Below are 18,538 nucleotides of genomic sequence, written 5' to 3' on the forward strand. Positions count from 1 at the left end.
TTTTGGTTCTAGGAACTACTTTCCTCCTCCTCCAGAGTCGCTCTACACCAGCGCTATAGGAACTACAGTGACGGTAGTGTTCTCTGATTGGCCGAACGCATGCTAAACACATTATTAAAAAGGCTGTGTAAAAGCACAGATTATAGCCTATATATTTACTCCACAAACTAACTCTACGAACATGTAAAAGAGTGATAGAAACTCATGATATCTCGACAGCTGTCCTGACACTAGCATGTCCTCCGCTCTGCGTGTTGTGATGTGTGAGCCGGATGTGTGTGTGATGGAGCGCTGAACACTGGTGCTGTTGCTGACTGGAAATGTGTTCGTGAAGCAGTCGCTCTAAACACCGGCTGTCCTCGGCTGCTCAATACCTAGATCCAGTCTGTCCAATCACACACAGGTCTGAGATCAGCGCACACACACACACACACACACACACACACACAGACACACACACAGGTCTGAGATCAGCACACACACACACACAGGTCTGAGATCAGCACACACACACACACACACAGGTCTGAGATCAGCAAACACACACACACACACACAGGTCTGAGATCAGCACACACACACACACATGTCTGAGATCAGCACACACACACACACAGGTCTGAGATCAGCACACACACACACAGGTCTGAGATCAGCACACACACACACACAGGTCTGAGATCAGCACACACACACACACATGTCTGAGATCAGCACACACACACACACAGGTCTGAGATCAGCACACACACACACAGGTCTGAGATCAGCAAACACACACAGGTCTGAGATCAGCGCACACACACACACACACACACACAGACACACACACAGGTCTGAGATCAGCACACACACACACACAGGTCTGAGATCAGCACACACACACACACAGGTCTGAGATCAGCACACACACACACAGGTCTGAGATCAGCAAACACACACAGGTCTGAAATCAGCACACACACACACACACAGGTCTGAGATCAGCACACACACACACACAGGTCTGAGATCAGCACACACACACACACACACACAGGTCTGAGATCAGCACACACACACACAGGTCTGAGATCAGCACACACACACACACAGGTCTGAGATCAGCACACACACACAGGTCTGAAATCAGCACACACACACACACACACAGGTCTGAGATCAGCACACACACACACAGGTCTGAAATCAGCACACACACACACACACACACAGGTCTGAGATCAGCAAACACACACAGGTCTGAAATCAGCACACACACACACACACACACACAGGTCTGAGATCAGCACACACACACACACAGGTCTGAGATCAGCACACACACACACACAGGTCTGAGATCAGCAAACACACACAGGTCTGAAATCAGCACACACACACACACACACACACACACACAGGTCTGAGATCAGCACACACACACAGGTCTGAAATCAGCACACACACACACACACACACACACACAGGTCTGAGATCAGCACACACACACAGGTCTGAAATCAGCACACACACACACACACACAGGTCTGAAATCAGCACACACACACACACACACAGGTCTGAGATCAGCACACACACACAGGTCTGAAATCAGCACACACACACACACACACACAGGTCTGAGATCAGCAAACACACACAGGTCTGAGATCAGCACACACACACACACACACACACACACACACACACACACACACACACACACACACAGGGTTGAGTGAACACGATCTATGGAGTGAATCATACTTCATCTGCCAGTCTGACTGACACATCATCCCAGTGTTTGTTATTCTAGACGATTCTGTGCTCTGAGTGTGTGTGTGTGTGTGTGTGTGTGTGTGTGTGTGTGTGTGTGTGTGTGTGTGTGGCCAGTTTGAGGACAGCCTTTCCCGTTCCAGTGCCAGTCCCAGACACACCAGAAATTCTTCAGAACTGGTTTATGGATGTGGCTGTGTGTAAGAGTATGTAAATGTTTCGTTACTGTGTCATGGACCTAATATTTAGTTTTTTATCTGATTAAAGAATATTTAAGATTAAAATGATTGCCATATTTAATATGTGACATTAGTTCTCTGTAATGTAATATCCTCTCAGATAGGGGTGGGCGATATGGCAAAAATATCATATAGTGTGAGAGTGAGAGTGTCATTGACTACGTTTACATGCAGCCAATAACCCGTTCAAAACCGTGGATATTAGCAATAACCCGGTCGCGCACGGCCATGTAAACACCGGCAAAAACCCGGATATGCTCATATCCCGGTTTTTAAAAACCGGGATATTATACCTGGGGTACCCCTTTTCTAACCCGAATATTTGGTCTTGTAAACGCGTTTCGGCATATCCCCATCAAAATGTGTGTTCTGCGCATGTTCTATTCGCAAGGAATCTTGGTCTTTTGAGTAGAGACGGCGCATAAAAACCCCCGCGTGCAGTATAGCGGAAGTAAACAAGTCGAGGTTAACATGGCGAGACGCAGCACCGCACTTCTGGAGCGAGGAGGAGACCAATTTCTTTATATGTGTGGCACAGCTCCAGCTACATTTCCCATCTCTTGCTCAATTTCTCTCCTTCTATTAATAAAGACCATGAGGCACAGTAGTGTCAGTGCTGCTGGTGGATCAGTACCAGCGCCAAAGCGCAAACAAAGACTATCGCTATCTCACGCATGTAAACGGGTTATCCCGAATGTTTCAGAAACCCGAATAGTGACCTTAACCCGACCATAACCCGAATTTTAACAGCTTGTAAACGTAGTCAGTGAGAGTGAGAGTGTCAGTGAGTGTGAGAGTGAGAGTGTCAGTGAGAGTGAGAGTGAGAGTGAGAGTGTCAGTGAGAGTGAGAGTGAAAGTGTCAGTGAGTGTGAGAGTGAGAGTGTCAGTGAGAGTGAGAGTGAGAGTGAGAGTGTCAGTGAGAGTGAGAGTGAAAGTGTCAGTGAGTGTGAGAGTGAGAGTGTCAGTGAGAGTGAGAGTGAGAGTGTCAGTGAGAGTGAGAGTGTCAGTGAGAGTGAGAGTGTCAGTGAGTGTGAGAGTGAGAGTGTCAGTGAGAGTGAGAGTGAGAGTGTCAGTGAGAGTGTCAGTGAGAGTGAGAGTGTCAGTGAGAGTGTCAGTGAGAGTGAGAGTGTCAGTGAGAGTGAGAGTGTCAGTGAGAGTGAAAGTGTCAGTGAGTGTGAGAGTGTCAGTGAGAGTGAGAGTGTCAGTGAGAGTGAGAGTGTCAGTGAGAGTGAGTGTCAGTGAGAGTGAGAGTGTCAGTGAGAGTGTCAGTGAGAGTGAGTGTCAGTGAGAGTGAGAGTGTCAGTGAGAGTGTCAGTGAGAGTGAGAGTGAAAGTGTCAGTGAGAGTGAAAGTGTCAGTGAGTGTGAGAGTGTCAGTGAGAGTGAGTGTCAGTGAGAGTGAGTGTCAGTGAGAGTGAGAGTGTCAGTGAGAGTGTCAGTGAGAGTGAGTGTCAGTGAGAGTGAGAGTGTCAGTGAGAGTGTCAGTGAGAGTGAGAGTGTCAGTGAGAGTGAGAGTGTCAGTGAGAGTGTCAGTGAGAGTGAGTGTGAGAGTGAGAGTGTCAGTGAGAGTGTCAGTGAGAGTGAGTGTGAGAGTGAGAGTGTCAGTGAGAGTGAGAGTGTCAGTGAGAGTGTTAGTGAGAGTGTCAGTGAGAGTGTCAGTGAGAGTGAGAGTGTCAGTGAGAGTGAGAGTGTCAGTGAGAGTGAGTGTCAGTGAGAGTGAGAGTGTCAGTGAGAGTGTTAGTGACAGTGTCAGTGAGAGTGTTAGTGACAGTGTCAGTGTCAGTGAGAGTGAGAGTGTTAGTGACAGTGTCAGTGAGAGTGTTAGTGACAGTGTTAGTGAGAGTGAGAGTGTCAGTGAGAGTGAGAGTGTGTGTGAGAGTGAGTGTGAGAGTGAGAGTGTCAGTGAGAGTGTCAGTGAGAGTGAGAGTGTCAGTGAGAGTGTTAGTGAGAGTGTGTGTGAGAGTGAGAGTGTCAGTGAGAGTGAGAGTGTCAGTGAGAGTGTTAGTGAGAGTGTGTGTGAGAGTGAGAGTGTGTGTGAGAGTGTCAGTGAGAGTGAGAGTGTTAGTGAGAGTGAGAGTGTCAGTGAGAGTGAGAGTGTTAGTGAGAGTGTCAGTGAGAGTGTCTGTGAGAGTGAGAGTGTCAGTGAGAGTGTTAGTGAGAGTGACAGTGAGAGTGAGAGTGTCAGTGAGAGTGTCAGTGAGAGTGAGAGTGTCAGTGAGAGTGTCAGTGAGAGTGTCAGTGAGAGTGTCAGTGAGAGTGTTAGTGAGAGTGTCAGTGAGAGTGACAGTGAGAGTGTCAGTGAGAGTGTCAGTGAGAGTGTTAGTGAGAGTGTCAGTGAGAGTGAGAGTGTCAGTGAGAGTGTCAGTGAGAGTGAGAGTGTCAGTGAGAGTCTCACTAACTGAGAGTGAGTGTCAGTGAGAGTGAGAGTGTTAGTGAGAGTGTCAGTGAGAGTGAGAGTGTCAGTGAGAGTGTCAGTGAGAGTGAGAGTGTTAGTGAGAGTGAGAGTGTCAGTGAGAGTGAGAGTGTTAGTGAGTGTCAGTGAGAGTGTCAGTGAGAGTGAGAGTGTCAGTGAGAGTGTCAGTGAGAGTGAGAGTGTTAGTGAGAGTGAGAGTGTCAGTGAGAGTGAGAGTGTTAGTGAGTGTCAGTGAGAGTGAGAGTGTGTGTGAGAGTGAGTGTGAGAGTGTCAGTGAGAGTGAGAGTGAGTGTGAGAGTGAGTGTGAGAGTGTCAGTGAGAGTGAGAGTGAGTGTGAGAGTGAGTGTGAGAGTGAGAGTGTCAGTGAGAGTGAGAGTGAGTGTGAGAGTGTCAGTGAGAGTGAGAGTGAGTGTGAGAGTGTCAGTGAGAGTGAGAGTGTGTGTGAGAGTGAGTGTGAGAGTGAGAGTGAGAGTGTCAGTGAGAGTGTTAGTGAGAGTGTGTGTGAGAGTGAGAGTGTCAGTGAGAGTGAGAGTGTGTGTGAGAGTGTCAGTGAGAGTGAGAGTGTCAGTGAGAGTGAGAGTGTTAGTGAGAGTGTCAGTGAGAGTGAGAGTGTCAGTGAGAGTGAGAGTGTTAGTGAGAGTGTCAGTGAGAGTGTCAGTGAGAGTGTCAGTGAGTGTGAGAGTGAGAGTGAGAGTGTCAGTGAGTGTGAGAGTGAGAGTGAGTGTGAGAGTGTCAGTGAAAGTGAGTGCGAGAGTGAGTGTCAGTGTTAGTGAGAGTGAGAGTGAGTGTGAGAGTGAGAGTGTCAGTGAGTGTGAGAGTGAGAGTGTCAGTGAGAGTGAGAGTGTCAGTGAGAGTGAGAGTGTCAGTGAGTGTGAGAGTGAGAGTGAGAGTGAGTGTGAGAGTGAGAGTGTCAGTGAGAGTGTCAGTGAGAGTGTCAGTGAGTGTGAGAGTGAGAGTGAGAGTGTCAGTGAGTGTGAGAGTGAGTGTGAGAGTGTCAGTGAGAGTGAGTGCGAGAGTGAGTGTCAGTGTTAGTGAGAGTGAGAATGAGAGTGTCAGTGAGTGTGAGAGTGAGAGTGAGTGTGAGAGTGAGAGTGTCAGTGAGTGTGAGAGTGAGAGTGAGTGTGAGAGTGTCAGTGAGAGTGAGTGCGAGAGTGAGTGTCAGTGAGAGTGTCAGTGAGAGTGTCAGTGAGAGTGAGAGTGTCAGTGAGAGTGAGTGTGAGAGTGTCAGTGAGAGTGAGTGTGAGAGTGAGAGTGAGTGTGAGAGTGAGAGTGAGTGTGAGAGTGAGAGTGTTAGTGAGAGTGTCAGTGAGAGTGTCAGTGAGTGTGAGAGTGAGAGTGAGAGTGTCAGTGAGAGTGAGACTGAGTGTGAGAGTGAGAGTGAGAGTGAGTGTCAGTGAGAGTGAGTGTGAGAGTGAGAGTGTCAGTGAGAGTGAGTGTGAGAGTGTGTGAGTGATAGTGTTAGTGAGAGTGTCAGTGAGAGTGAGTGTGAGAGTGTTAGTGAGAGTGTCTGTGTCAGTGAGAGTGTGTAAGTGAGAGTGTTAGTGAGAGTGTTAGTGAGAGTGTGTGAGTGAGAGTGTGTGAGTGAGAGTGTGAGAGTGTCAGTGAGAGTGTCAGTGAGAGTGAGAGTGAGAGTGTCAGTGAGAGTGTCAGTGAGAGTGAGAGTGTCAGTGAGAGTGAGAGTGTCAGTGAGAGTGTCAGTGAGAGTGTTAGTGAGAGTGTGTGAGTGAGAGTGTGTGAGTGAGAGTGTGAGAGTGTGTGAGTGAGAGTGTGTGTGAGAGTGTTAGTGAGAGTGTGTTAGTGAGAGTGAGTGTGAGAGTGTGTGAGTGAGAGTGTTAGTGAGAGTGATCTCGCGTGAGCTGGTTTTGAGGAACCGCTCATGTGTTGTTGTGAATGCTGGCACTTTTAGCCCCGCCCCCTCAGCACATTAATGTGTGTATTCTTCACTCACACACTCTCGTTCCTCATCTCGGTCTGCTTCTGACACACACAGAGGACGTGGTGTTTCTGCCTCACGAACTTGACTTGTGTTCCTCCGCATAATCAGGGTTTGTGTGCGAGGAGAACAGCACATCTGTTAGGGGCCGAAATAGATTCCATTCATGCATTCCTGTGACGAGGATCATAACTCCCTCCCACGCTCGAGTCGCACTGTCTGTGCCTCACGCACTCTCTCACCACTTTCTGTTCTTAACTCCATTTCTTTTCCATTCTGTCATAATCTGTAGTATTGGGAAGCTACTTTAAAACATCAGCTTCTCAAACAACGATTCACTTTTTTTTTTTACGTTTTAGAGCCACTTGCCCTTTAAGACTTTATTATAAATACCCACTATTATAATTTGCTATCAGCTGTGCATAGAACTTTATCAGGACATGAGGAAAATGTTATTCCTCATGACATGACCTTGATTTTGCTTGTTTGACATTGAGATTATTGTACTATGAAAACATGCTATAGGTTTCCTCCTCATTTATTGGAACCATCTGCAGAAAAACACACACACACACACGTACACACACACACACACTGTGCTTCTCCACGGTATGATGTCACAGCGATGGCCGCCTCCACACCAGTGCATGAACAGCTTATTTCAGTGTCAGAATGGAAAGGTGATGAGTTTGCTGGTTTCACAATGTTCAGTTTAAAAGAGAACATGTGTTTTGGCTTTAATGTGTAGAACAGTCGGCAGAGATGCCAAAATAAAGGGGCACCTTAAAAATATATATATTGATTTGTATGTGTTGCATTAATACATCGTACCGATCAGTGTTCCATACGGATATATGGTTATTGGTTACACCAGTATGAGGAGTCCAGAACACATCATCCGGCCTCAGGAGTTCCTCAGGGACCAGTCCTCGGACCACTCCTGTTCTCCACACACACTATATCCCTGAGATTACAAGTTGTACTATCTTTCTTACACCCCACTGAGTGTTAGCTTTATGCTTTTTCACACACACAAAAACCCGTTCTCATGTATGAATTAACTAGAAGTGGTTGTATGTGGTAGTAAGGGTCACTCAGTGGATCTCATGCCTGTCCTGCTCTTGTTTTGTAGACGGTGGCCATTCTGGAGCAGCGTCTGACTCTGACCGAGGACAAACTGCAGGAGTGTGTGGAGAACCAGCGTCAGAACGGATCTAGACATCGAGCTCAGAGTCTCCAGACCTCAGACCAGCGTCCAGATCCACAGCGATGACAGCGATCACATCAGAACAGTCTTCTGTACAGGCGGCAGATGTGTGTGTTTAAACAGCAGTGTGTGTGTGTGTGAGTGTGTGTGTGTTAAACAGCAGTGTGTGTGTGTGTGTGTGTGTGTGTGTGTGTGTGTGTGTGTGTGTGTGTGTGTGTGTGTGTGTGTGTGTGTGTGTGTGTGAGTGTGTGTGTGTTGAACAGCAGTGTGTGTGTGTGTGTGTGTGTGTGTGTGTGTTGAACAGCAGTGTGTGTGTGTGTGTGTGTGTGTGTGTGTGTGTGTGTGTGTGTTGAACAGCAGTGTGTGTGTGTGTGTTGAACAGCAGTGTGTGTGTGTGTGTGTGTGTGTGTTGAACAGCAGGGTGTGTGTGTGTGTGTGTGTTGAACAGCAGTGTGTGTGTGTTAAACAGCAGTGTGTGTGTGTGTGTGTGTGTGTGTGTGTTTGTGTGTGTGTGTGTGTGTGTGTGTTGAACAGCAGGGTGTGTGTGTGTGTTGAACAGCAGTGTGTGTGTGTGTGTGTGTGTGTGTGTGTGTGTGTGTGTGTGTGTGTGTTGAACAGCAGGGTGTGTGTGTGTTGAACAGCAGTGTGTGTGTGTGTGTGTGTGTGTGTGTGCTGAGTGTGTGTTGAACAGCAGTGTGTGTGTGTGTGTGTGTGTGAGTGTGTGTGTTGAGCAGCAGTGTGTGTGTGCTGAGTGTGTGTTGAACAGCAGTGTGTGTGTGTTGAGCAGCAGTGTGTGTGTGTGTGTGTGTGTGTGTGTGTGTGTGTGTGTGTGTGTGTGTGTGTGTGTGTGTGTGTGTGTGTGTGTGAGTGAGTGTGTGTGTTGAGCAGCAGTGTGTGTGTGTGAGTGTGTGTATTGAGCAGCAGTGTGTGTGTGTGTGTGTGTGTGTGTGTGTGTGTGTGTGTGTGTGTGTGTGTGTGTGAGTGAGTGTTTGTGTTGAACAGCAGTGTGTGTGTGTGTGTGTGTGTGTGTGTGAGAGATGGAGGATTGTGTGTTGAACAGCAGTGTGTGTGTGTGTGAGTGAGTGTGTGTGTTGAGCAGCAGTGTGTGTGTGCTGAGTGTGTGTTGAACAGCAGTGTGTGTGTGTGTGTGTGTGTGTGTGTGTGTGTGTGTGTGTGTGTGTGTGTGTGTGTGTGCTGAGTGTGGAATAAGCCTCGGCTCGACTGTAACTCATCCTCTAGACCACAAACTGAAACTGAAATCTGAGAAGAGAAATCAAACACAAAGCTTCTTCCTGTACTTGCATTATCCGAACGGCATGTTTGTCCTGAACTTTCGAACTGCCATTTTCTGTTTCACGTTTGCTATTTTGAGTCTTACTGTCTCATTTGTAACTAAACACTTTGTTTTATTTTTGTCCATTAAAATACCAGTAAATGTGTTTATTTAACACGTGGTGCTTACTGTGTTCTTCTTTCTGTATATTACAGTAAAATAGTGTTAGCTAATGTGTAATGTTGTATTATGTAGTGTCAGGGCTGTGCTTTACAGTCATGTCTGTTCATTCATTGGTTGGTTTCCCTGAATCATGTAAATACGGCGACTCCGCCACAGTGACTCAGCCAATAGCGCGAGTGTGGGGACGGGCTTTCGGGAGCGTTCAGGAAACCTGTCTGACAACAGCCGTTATATTGGTGTCCGGAGCTCGTGACGAGTGTGCAGCAACTGTTCTGTTTCAATGTAGTGTCTTCTTTAATATATACTGTACTTTTTTATAATCTTGGTTACACTTTACAGTAAGGTTCATTAGATAACATTAGTTAATGTATTAACTAACATGAACTAACAAAGAACAAAACTACTCGGTTTCTATCATAACCTCAGTTCCCTGAGAGCTATAGACAGCGGGAAACTCATGTCCTCATCACTGCAGCTGCACAGATAGACACTGAGAGACTGGCTCACCCATTGGCTGCGCTGCAGCAACTGCACATCCAATGGCGAAGGCGCCTCTAACGTATGAGCCAATCAGCTAACAGCGCACCGACACACGTCAGAGCCCGCCAACAGGGCGTGGCAGAGCCTATAAAATGAGCCCGAATCCATCATTATAGCAGGATTATATCGACTGAAGCAACAAACTTGCCATGTCACTACAGTGCGGCAGGCTACACAATACTCGTTCCCTATCTCAGGGAACAAAGGTTACGATAGCAACTGAGTAGTTCCCTTTCGAACGCTCACTTCGTATTGCGTAGCTTTAGGCAGTGGGGACGCCATGTAAAACTCTGCACATAAGTAACTGGCCGAACATGAAACTCAGGACCCCTGAGTACACGAAACAAGCCAGAATACAAATATATGTATATATGCATAATATGTATTCAACCCAACTTCACAAAAGTGTCCGGAGCCCACAGGAGCACGCGTGACGGAGACGGAGTCGCTTCATTACTGCTATAATGATGGATTCGGGCTCATTTTATAGGCTCTGCCACGCCCTGTTGGCGGGCTCTGACGTGTGTCGGCGCGCTGTTAGCTGATTGGCTCATACGTTAGAGGCGCCTTCGCCATTGGATGTGCAGTTGCTGCAGCGCAGCCAATGGGTGAGCCAGTCTCTCGCTGTCTATCTGAGCAGCTGCAGTGATGAGGACATGAGTTTCCCGCTGTGTGTTGCTGCGCAATACGAAGCGACCGTTCTCGTAAGGGAACATTTGTTAGTATTTATCAATCTTTGTTAATGTATGTTAATAAAAATCCAGCTGTTCATTGTTAGTTCATGTTCACAGCGCATTAACTAATGTTAACATATACAACCTTTGATTTTAATAACATATTATTGTTGAATGTTGAAATTAATATTAACTCAACTCAACTCAACTTTATTTATAGAGCACTTTCAACACCACAAGTGGAACCAAAATATAAAAGAGATAAATAAAAACAAGACATAAAAACAATGCAAACATACACAGTTTACAAAGCATTTTCATATGCTTGAGAAAACAAATATGTTTTAAGCGCACTCTGAAAAACTCCCAAAGAAGGAGAAGATTTTACAGAAAGAGGAAGGTCATTCCAGAGCCTCGGAGCTGCAACAGAGAAAGCTCGATCACCTTTACATTTCAAACGAGATCGTGGAACCACGAGGAGCAACTGATCATTTGAACGCAGCGATCTACTAGATTGACAGCGACTGATTAAATCAGTAACATACTCTGGTGCTAGGCCATGCAGAGACTTAAAAACATACAATAACGCTTTGTAATGGATTCTATATCGTATCGGTAACCAATGTAGTTTCATTAATACCGGAGTAATATGCTCTCTCTTTTTAGTACCTGTTAAAAGTCTGGCAGCTGAGTTCTGAACTCAGAACTAAGATGAATAAATGCTGTAGAAGTATTGTTTACTCTTAGTTCATCATGTCATCTAAGGTACTCAACTAATGTTAACTAATGACCCTTTGTGTAAAGTGTTACCGCAATCCTCAACACAGCTGATCATTTCACAAGAAATCAACCCGCCAGACTGAGTGTGTGTGTTAGCCGTGATGTTCTCCTCTCTGTAGTTCAGCTGAGCTGAGAACAGACTCACTAAAGCTGGTGGACACACACACACACACTCACACACACACTCACACACACACACACACACACACACACACACACACACACACACACTCTCTTTTCCTTCCTGTCTGGGGCTCGAGTCTGTGCCGGACGGGACCGAGCCTCACACTTCCAGATAACGACATCAGGTTGTTAATTACACATGGCACTGACTCTACGCTGGTTCAGTGTGTGTGTGTGTGTGTGTGATGGGCAGGTTTAGGGATAGGGGCAGTGTGTGTGTGTGTGTGTGTGTGTGTGTGATGGGCAGGTTTAGGGATAGGGGCAGTGTGTGTGTGTGTGTGTGATTATTGCTTTATCAATAATCTTCCTGATCAGTTTCATCATCTCAGCATCCCGGATAGCTTAGAAGAACTTGATATTGCAACAGAAACTTTTAACTCTCTCTTTTCCAGAACTTTAGACACAGTTGCTCCGCTGCGCTTAAAGAAGATTAAAGAACATAGTCCAGCGCCGTGGCACAACGAGCACACTCACACTCACACACACACACTCACACACACACACACTCAGGCCCTTAAGAGAGCAGCCAGAAAAATGGAACGCAACTGGAAGAAAACAAAACTAGAGGTGTTTCGGATTTCATGGAAGGAGAGCTCGATTGCTTACAGAGAGGCTTTAAAAGCTGCTAGATCTGCTTATTTTTCAACCCTATTAGAAGAAAATAAACATAATCCTAGGTATTTATTTGAAACAGTGGCTAAACTAACGAAAAAGAAAGCTTCAAGCCCAGAAGTTTCCAAGCAACACAGCAGTAATGACTTTATGAACTTCTTCACTTATAAGATCGATAATATCAGGGACAAAATTATAACTATGCAACCGTCTAATACAGTATCGCATCAGGAAGTGCATTGTAGTCTCCCTGAGGGAAAATTTGATTCATTCGTTGCTATAGGAGAGGAAGAATTTAGCAAACTCGTCAAATCATCTAAATCCACAACGTGCATGTTAGACCCTATACCGACTAAGCTGCTGAAAGAGATGCTTCCAGATGTCATAGATCCTCTTCTTAATATCATTAATTCATCTTTGTCTCTAGGATACGTACCAAAAACCTTTAAGCTAGCTATGATTAAACCGCTTGTTAAAAAACAGCAACTTGATCCTACAAAACTAGTCAATTACAGGCCGATCTCTAATCTGCCATTTCTGTCAAAGATATTAGAAAAAGCAGTATCCTCACAACTGTGTTCCTTTCTTGAAAGAAATGATATCTGAGGATTTTCAGTCCGGATTTAGACCGTACCATAGTACCGAGACAGCTCTCGTCAGAGTCACACATGATTTGCGCTTATCATCCGATCGTGGTTGTATCTCTCTATTAGTATTACTGGATCTTAGTGCTGCATTTGACACCATTGACCACAACATCCTTTTAAATAGACTCGAACATTATGTTGGCATTAGTGGAATTGCACTAGCATGGTTTAAATCATACTTATCTGACCGTTATCAGTTTGTAGCAGTAAACAAAGAGATGTCTTATCAATCACAAGTTCAGTATGGCGTACCACAAGGCTCAGTACTAGGACCGCTGCTGTTCACTCTGTACATGCTACCATTAGGAGATATCATTAGGAAACATGGAATTAGCTTTCACTGTTATGCCGACGATACTCAGCTGTATTAATTCCATGTGTCACAAGGGGGGAATGTAGCTTCCCACAACGTAAAACTAAATTTGGGAGTTCCTCCTTCTCATGTGTGGCCATGAGGCAGTGGAATACCCTTCCCACTGAGCATATCCTATGTGCAGATTCTCGCACCTTCTCGTGCCTAATAAAAAGCTGGTTGTTAAGCAAGCAAGCTTGCACACATCTGTAATAAAATGTGTTTTGTTGTGTACTGTATATGTACTGTATGTATGTATGTGTGTGTGTATGATTGAGTGTTTAGAGTTGGATTGTACCATAATGTGCTGGAGATGCTGCTGAACTGCCTGATGGTTGATGGCCTCCCTGTTTCTGTTTCAAACCTGCCAGTTTGTAATTATAATGGACACCATTTTTATTCATTACTCGTGAAATTTCTATTTTAAAATCAGTATCTTTATTTTATTTGTATTTTTAATTCGTTGTACCTGCCCAGGGACTACAGGTGGAAATTAGCAATTGCTGCTATAACCTGGCCCAAGACATATTTTCTTGCTTGACAAGTTTAATGTTCATTTGTGCATTGTCCCTGTTTCAAATAAATAATTTCCAATTCCAATTCCAATTCTTCAAAACCTAACGAAACATACCTATTCACAAAATTAACGGAATGCATAGCTGATATAAAAAATTGGATGACTAGTAATTTCCTACTACTAAATTCAGAAAAAACAGAGATTCTAATTCTTGGACAAAAAACTTCCACACGTAATAACCTAGAGTACTGTCTAACACTTGATGATGCTCTGTTAAGTCTTGGTCGTCGGTTAGGAACCTGGGTGTGTGTGTGTGTGTGTGTGTGTGTGTGTGTGTGTGTGTTTGTGTGTGTGTGTGTGTGTGTGCTCTTTGATACCAATCTTTCATTTGAAAGTCATGTGTCTAGTATCTGTAAAACCGCTTTCTTCCATCTTAGAAATATATCTAAATTACGTCATATGCTCTCATTGACAAATGCGGAACAATTAGTTCATGCGTTTATGACCTCAAGGCTAGATTATTGTAATGCTCTACTGGGTGGTTGCCCTGCACGCTTAACAAACAAACTACAGCTAGTTCAAAACGCAGCCGCTCGAGTTCTTACCAGAACCAGGAAGTATGACCATATTAGCCCCGTTCTGTCAACACTGCATTGGCTGCCTATTAAACATCGTATACATTTTAAAATATTGCTGATCACTTACAAAGCACTAAATGGTTTATCTCCGCAGTACTTGAGCGAGCTCTTAACGCATTATAGTCCTTCACGTCTACTGCCATCTCAAAACTCCGGCCAGTTAATAATACCTAGAATATCAAAATCGACTGCTGGCGGTAGATCCTTTTCCTACTTAGCACCAAAACTTTGGAACAGTCTTCCTACCATTGTCCGGGAAGCAGACACACTCTGTCAGTTCAAATCTAGACTAAAGACACATCTCTTCGGCCTAGCATACACATAACACATTATAGACTTATATAATTAGGCTGCATAGTTTAGAACAGCCGGGACCGGGAACACTTCCCGTAAATCCTGATGTACTTGGTACATCATAATAAGGACGGCGTCTACGCTAATATTAGTCTCTCTGTCTATCCCGAGGTTTACTGCTGTCCACCGGAACCAGGCCGTATCCAGATCTGATGAAGGACCAGCGCCAGGACACGACGACGACGCCGCTGACCTGAAGTGTCAACCAGTCTCTCCTCCTCTCCACTCCGACTTCAACCAACCGGAACTGGACAAATACTCTGATTCATTCTGAACTTCATACACTGTTCACTCATTGGCCAGAGGAGAACTGGCCCCCGACTGAGCCTGGGTTCTCCCAAGTTTTTTTCTTCATTCTGTCCCTGATGGAGTTTTGGTTCCTTGCCGCTGTTGCCTTACCTTCTGGCTTGCTTAGTTGGGGACATTTAATATTCAACAATATTATAGATCTGCCTTAAAGGTGGACGATGATGAAATTATTTCTTTGTATTTTCATGTTATCACTGTGAAGCTGCTTTGATACATTCTGTATTGTAAAAAGCGCTATATAAATAAAGATGACTTGATTTGTGTGTGTGTGTGTGAGATGGGCAGGTTTAGGGATGGGGCAGTGTGTGTGAGATGGGCAGGTTTAGGGATGGGGCAGTGTGTGTGTGTGTGTGTGTGTGTGTGTTTGTGTGTGTGTGTGTGTGTGTGTGATGGGCAGGTTTAGGGATGGGGCAGTGTGTGTGTGTGTGTGTGTGTGATGGGCAGGTTTAGGGATGGGGCAGTGTGTGTGTGTGTGTGTGTGTGTGTGTGTGTGTTTGTGTGTGTGTGTGTGTGTGATGGGCAGGTTTAGGGATGGGGTAGTGTGTGTGTGTGTGTGTGTGTGATGGGCAGGTTTAGGGATGGGGCAGTGTGTGTGTGTGTGTGTGTGTGTGTGTGTGTGATGGGCAGGTTTAGGGATGGGGCAGTGTGTGTGTGTGTGTGTGTGTGTGTGTGTGTGTGTGTGTGTGTGTGTGTGTGATGGGCAGGTTTAGGGATGGGGCAGTGTGTGTGTGAGTGTGCGTGCGTGCGTGCGTGCGTGCGTGTGTGTGTGTGCGTGCATGCGTGCGTGCGTGTGTGTGTGTGCATGTAAGCTTGGTATTGTGACGTATAAACTCTGAAAAATTGTGAGATTTAAAGTCGCAATTAACTTTTATTGATTTATTAGTATTCTATTGCTATCTTAAAAGCTACATTTAATAAATCATAATGTACAGTCAACTGGTTATTATTGCATCATCCTGAAATAGTTTATCTGGCATCGACAGCAGTGGCCTAGCGTTAGCGTTACGCTATTCCACATGCTATTTGCTAGTCAATACGTAAAAGTGGAAATGAAATATTGATTTAGATTCATGTGTGTGTACGATGACACGAGAGACATGAAACCGTGTCAGTTATGAAGTTTAACGTCATCATACACACTCCTGCTGAAGACCACGATGAAGCTCATAAAGAATAATAACGTCAGGATATACCGTAGAGTTCCTCAGATGAACAGGTTACAACTGCGATGTAGCGGACAAGTTTTCAGTTATTAACATTTTAATCTAACAAAGGTTTTTTTTTTGGTTTTTTTACAAAATGATAACTATATTCTGTGTCATATTGCTGTGGCATTGAATTACTGCTGTGTGAGGGATTCTCACACTTCTTCCTAATCAATAGAAGAGTCAAAGAAAAGCCATTGTGCACATGAGAACACAAACATTATAGTTATGGCGGACGGTTACCGCTCACCACTATAGTTTGCACAGCTGTGACGACTTCTGCTTCTGACTCCATTCAAAAGAAAAAAGTTGTCCGTAACTCGGTTGATTGTGTGGAGGCGGAGCTGAATGCGAGCCTGCAGTGGATTGTGGTAAAGGGGCGGGGTTTAAGAGGCAGTGGGTGGAGCTTGACAGTTCAGCCACACCCTACACCTGATTAGGTCCACCCATTCGGTTTACAGAGGCGGAGCTGGATGTCATGTGACCCTGCAGTGATTGACAGGAGCTGTAGATCCTCGTCCCTTATGAACACTGAAGCTGCGCATCATTTCCTGTTTCCTGTCCCTCGGCGAGTGTCGGGTTCATGTTTGTCTGGGAATCAGGCCTTCCCCCCCGATCGGCCCACGCGGTGATGTTCCCACTCGCTCACAGAACAGAACCAGCCGCGCACTGACCCTGCAGAGCTCTCTTCATCTCACTCACTCACTCTAGAAACTCTGGTGTTAATTGTGTGTCAAATATGGACAAACGGCCATAGGGTTACATGTTTAAACCACTGATTGTGTTCCCTTACAAATAAGAAGTATACTTCAAGTTAATTTTATGAAGTATACTTAAGTAATGTGCAAGGAAATGTTTAAATATACTTTATGTAGTACGTATACTAATATCAGTGTGCATCCGTAGTAAACTTGTAAGTATTGCAACACTGCTCAGGACTAAATTGGGCCACTTTTAGTATATACAGTAGAAGTACACAAGTGTACTATAAGTGTGACAGTAGTACACTTTCAGTACACAACTAGATTTCTCATTTGTAATGAATCTGGACTATAAGTGAACATAAGTTTACTAGTAGTTTACTATTTTAATACAAGTAGAACATTTTATAGTTTATGAAAGTACACACTGAAGTGTTCTCAGTAAACTACTAGTTTAAACTGCAAGTACATTTTCTTTAAGTGAACATAACATACTTATAGTTTACTATTTATATATTATCTTTGCACTTGCAGTATACAACTATGTTCAAATGTAGATATTATATTTTATACTTGAAAAATACCTTTACCTGTACTTTAATTTTAAAAACATTTTATTAGCTTCATGCATCCTTGATTATCAACACTTGAATGTCAGTAAGTTTCATAAAGAAAGGCAACATTTGCAACAAAAACGTTGAGAAAATCACATTTTTGTCAAAGACTGCAGTGCCTTGATCAGATTCAGAACGGTGATTTATAATATTACTGGCCCTTAATCTGCACGTTTATAATATTACCGGCCCTTAATCTGCACGATTATAACATTATCAGCCCTTAATCTGCACGATTATAACATTATCGGCCCTTAATCTGCACGTTTATAACATTACCGGCCCTTAATCTGCACGATTATAACATTATCGGCCCTTAATCTGCACGATTATAACATTATCGGCCCTTAATCTGCACGTTTATAACATTACCGGCCCTTAATCTGCACGATTATAACATTATCGGCCCTTAATCTGCACGATTATAACATTATCGGCCCTTAATCTGCACGTTTATAACATTACCGGCCCTTAATCTGCACGATTATAACATTACCGGCCCTTAATCTGCACGTTTATAACATTACCGGCCCTTAATCTGCACGATTATAACATTACCGGCCCTTAATCTGCACGTTTATAACATTACCGGCCCTTAATCTGCACGATTATAACATTATCGGCCCTTAATCTGCACGTTTATAACATTACCGGCCCTTAATCTGCACGATTATAACATTACCGGCCCTTAATCTGCACGATTATAACATTATCGGCCCTTAATCTGCACGGTTACAATATTACCGGCCCTTAATCTGCACGTTTACAATATTACCGGCCCTTAATCTGCACGATTATAACATTATCGGCCCTTAATCTGCACGTTTATAACTTTACCGGCCCTTAATCTGCACGATTATAACATTACCGACCCTTAATCTGCACGATTATAACATTATCGGCCCTTAATCTGCACGTTTATAACTTTACCGGCCCTTAATCTGCACGATTATAACATTACCGGCCCTTAATCTGCACGATTATAACATTATCGGCCCTTAATCTGCACGATTATAACATTATCGGCCCTTAATCTGCAAGATTATAACATTATCGGCCCTTAATCTGCACGATTATAACATTATCGGCCCTTAATCTGCACGATTATAACATTATCGGCCCTTAATCTGCACGATTATAACATTATCGGCCCTTAATCTGCACGATTATAACATTATCGGCCCTTAATCTGCACGATTATAACATTATCGGCCCTTAATCTGCACGATTATAACATTATCGGCCCTTAATCTGCACGATTATAACATTATCGGCCCTTAATCTGCACGATTATAACATTATCGGCCCTTAATCTGCACGTTTATAATATTACCGGCCCTTAATCTGCACGATTATAACATTACCGGCCCTTAATCTGCACGTTTATAATATTACCGGCCCTTAATCT

General features: G+C 44.4%; 1 protein-coding gene across 1 annotated transcript in view; it reads left to right on the top strand.

Moving 5' to 3' along the window:
* The window catches only part of poc1a (POC1 centriolar protein A), a 102,257-nt gene extending 94,457 nt beyond the window's left edge, over positions 1 to 7,800 (top strand). Inside the window, exon 11 of the mRNA XM_079597507.1 lies at positions 7,474 to 7,800. Within this exon, the coding sequence (XP_079453633.1) occupies positions 7,474 to 7,614 (141 nt within the window). The 3' untranslated portion in view covers positions 7,615 to 7,800. The remainder of the gene's footprint in view (positions 1 to 7,473) is intronic.
* Positions 7,801 to 18,538: the final 10,738 nt, after the last annotated feature.

This window comes from Phoxinus phoxinus (genome assembly GCF_949152265.1).
Source record: "Phoxinus phoxinus genome assembly, chromosome: 22".
Taxonomy (NCBI): domain Eukaryota; kingdom Metazoa; phylum Chordata; class Actinopteri; order Cypriniformes; family Leuciscidae; genus Phoxinus; species Phoxinus phoxinus.